Source organism: Arachis ipaensis, chromosome B07 (assembly GCF_000816755.2).
Source record: "Arachis ipaensis cultivar K30076 chromosome B07, Araip1.1, whole genome shotgun sequence".
In the NCBI taxonomy this organism is placed as follows: domain Eukaryota; kingdom Viridiplantae; phylum Streptophyta; class Magnoliopsida; order Fabales; family Fabaceae; genus Arachis; species Arachis ipaensis.
In genome coordinates, this window is record NC_029791.2 from 5228296 (window position 1) to 5231444 (window position 3149).

The 3149-nt window shown below is 28.6% G+C and overlaps 1 protein-coding gene across 1 annotated transcript; it reads left to right on the forward strand.

Moving 5' to 3' along the window:
• LOC107606563 (lamin-like protein) lies at window positions 244-3044 on the forward strand. Its single transcript, XM_016308613.2, has 2 exons — window positions 244-355; window positions 2716-3044. The coding sequence occupies exons 1-2, from the start codon at window positions 244-246 to the stop codon at window positions 3042-3044; spliced, it is 441 nt and encodes a 146-aa protein (XP_016164099.2).

Consider the following 3149-nt stretch of genomic DNA (forward strand, 5'->3'; position numbering starts at 1 on the left):
ATTTGATCTCATGCCATCTTAATATGTGCCAGCCTTTTATTTCCATATATATATATATATATATATATATTAAAAAAGCACACTAGTCACACTCATTCTATTCTTTATGACCCTTTTCTCTGAAGTCTAAACTCTTTTGTCACTGAGAAACACAAGGAGACTTTGATTTGGAAAAAAAAAATGGAGACTGTGATCTTTAGAAGAATTGTGTTGATGGTGATGATGACTTCAATGATGGTAAAGATGGCAAAATCGGAATTGCACTATGTTGGAGGAAACAAGTTTAGTTGGGTTCCTAATGTTAATTTGACACAATGGTCAATGCATCAGCATTTTTATGTGCATGACTGGCTATGTAAGTTCTAGTTCTCTTTATTTTTTTTAAATCAATATTATTCTTAGATTTAATTTCTGTGTATTGTGGGTGTCAATTTTGACAGTGAGGAGCGAAGTTATCTGGTTTAATGTTACTGTGCAATTTTCGGATCTGATTAGCATGTGGTGTTTATCTAAATTTGATCTAAAAATTGTGAATATAAATTCAATCTGCACACTAATAGAATGGATTATGGATCTTGTGTAGGTATTCGCATATCTGCGTATCCTCACAAATAAAGAAATAAATAAATAAATATTTTTAATATTATTTTAAGAGTAACCATATTTAAAAGAATGAAAAAATAAATTTTACTAATATTTTTTAAATAAAAATAAACTTTTAAAAATATTTTTTTATTTTACGGATATATCAGATATCCGATCCGATAATTTTAGTGCAAAAAATTAAAATTTTAGCTATATCCAATTCGATCTGCGTTCACCCTACTCTTAATCTTATTTTTGTTCAGTTGGTTTAGTGAACTCTTATTCTTTCTATTTCTTTTTTTTCTCAAAATATTCCCTCTCACTTGAATTTTGGGCATTCTAAAAAAATTACTTCCATCTACTAAATTAAACAACAAATTTTAAAAAAGTTTAGTTATTCTGCTTATAATTTTATTAAATTTTTAATTATGTTTCTGTATATTTTTTCTTTTCGATTAAACTCCTATACAACGTATGTCCCTTCCCTCTACTCTAAATGGTTTTTGGAATCCCCCATCCATTGGTACTTTTAAGATTAATTGTGATGCTAGTTATTTTGGTTCGGGTGATAGTGTTGGTTTTGCTTGTGTTATTAGAGATTGTAATGGGAGCTGGCAAAGGGGGTGTTTGGGAATGATTGAAAGTAATAGTATTCTTCAAGGAGAATTGTTTGCTATTTGGAGAGGATATCTCTTAGCTTGGGATGTGGGTCAACGAGATGTTATTTGTGAGACGGATTGTGTGGAAGCATTTAATCTTGTTACTCAAGATGGTTTTGGGTTTATTGATCCACTGGTGCTCAAAATAAGAGATATCATGCATTGGAATTGGCGTGTTGACTTTCGTTTGATTATGAGAGATGCAAATACGGTGGCAGATACTATGGCAAAGATGGCGATGAAGTTACAACTTTCGCATGTGGAGCTTCTTTCACCTTGAGAGGAGTTTAAGAGTAGTCTTAAACGGGACTGTCCCTCTATTTAAGCAGTTCCTTGTTTTGTTTCTTTTGTTTTTCTTTGTTTAATTTATTTCAGTCACCAAAAAAAAAAAAACTCCTATACCATATCAGATTTTATAATTAAGTCCTTGTCGTGACAAAAATATTAGAATTAATGAAATATTTCATTAAACAAAACGAATATACCTAACACTTTATTAAATATTCTGTATAGTTTAACAGAATATTTTATTAATTTTAACGTTTTTGTCATGGTACCGGTTTAGTTAAAAACGAATTTGGATCTTCTAAATTTTAGATTTTTACTTGAGAGGGTAAAATGTGATCTCTTACCCTTAAATGTTTTCTCTCTTATATTTTATCTTGGTCTCACTAATGAAATAATTAGTGAGAGACCACACTTTATCTTATAAGGTGAAATTCAAAATTTAAAAGATCTAAATCTGTTACAAAATTTGATATAGTATAAGAATCCAATTAAAAGAAAAAAAAAAAACCTAATTAAAAATTCAATAAATCTATAAAGATCGACAGAATAATCAAACCTTTCTAAAATTATATATATTTGTTCATACATCTAAATATTAGAATTCCATCTATTTTATTCCTTGTGCGTGAAAGCAATATGTTGTATGACACCTAAAGACATGTTTGATATGATAAAATACTTTTCAATTCAATTTCTTCTTTAAATAGAGGTTTAATTATTCTGTTGGTCTTTATAATTTCGTAAAATTTTTAATTAAATCTTGTATTTTTTTTTCTTTTTAACTGAGTCTTTGCATAAAATTTTTTTTAATTGGGTTTCTACATTTTTTTTCCTTTTATTTTGGTCTTGCACCAATTTATTTTAGTGGGGTCCCTATAAAATTAAGCCAATTACTATTAAGAGGGACCTAATTGAAAAAAAATTTGGTGCAGAGATCCAATTAAAAGGAAAAAAAATACAAGGATCTAATTAAAAATTTAGTAAAACTATAGAAACCAACGAAATAATTAAACCTTAAATATAACATCATTTTATTTCATTTTTATATTTCTAAAATTTGGTGAAGAGAATAACAAGAACAAAATGATTTTCTTTTTCATTGTTTCTTTTACAAAATATAATATATTATGAACAATGAATAAAATTTCACATAATTAACTAATGTTTTTCATAATTGGTATAGATTTTGGATATGACAGGCACATGCACAATGTGTTGGAAGTGAATAAGACAAGCTATGAGAACTGCATAGACAAAGATTTCATTAAGAACATAACAAGGGGAGGTGGAAAAGATGTCATTGAACTGAAAGAAGTGAAGACTTATTACTTCTTGAGTTCAGGTGGTTTCTGTTGGAATGGTTTAAAAGTTGCAATTAATGTTGAAAATGTTGCACCAAGTCCATCACCTGGTTCACCAGGACATAATAAATCTTCATCTTGTACCATTGGTATCAACCAAAATCTTGTGATCCTCCTAATATTGATGTGGGGCATCATCATCTTCAAATGATAATAGTTAGATCACAAGTAGAACATTATCATAGGACCAATTCTAATGGTTGTGTTGGGATTTATAGTCTCGTTGAAATAGTAATTGAATGAACCATAAAAATTC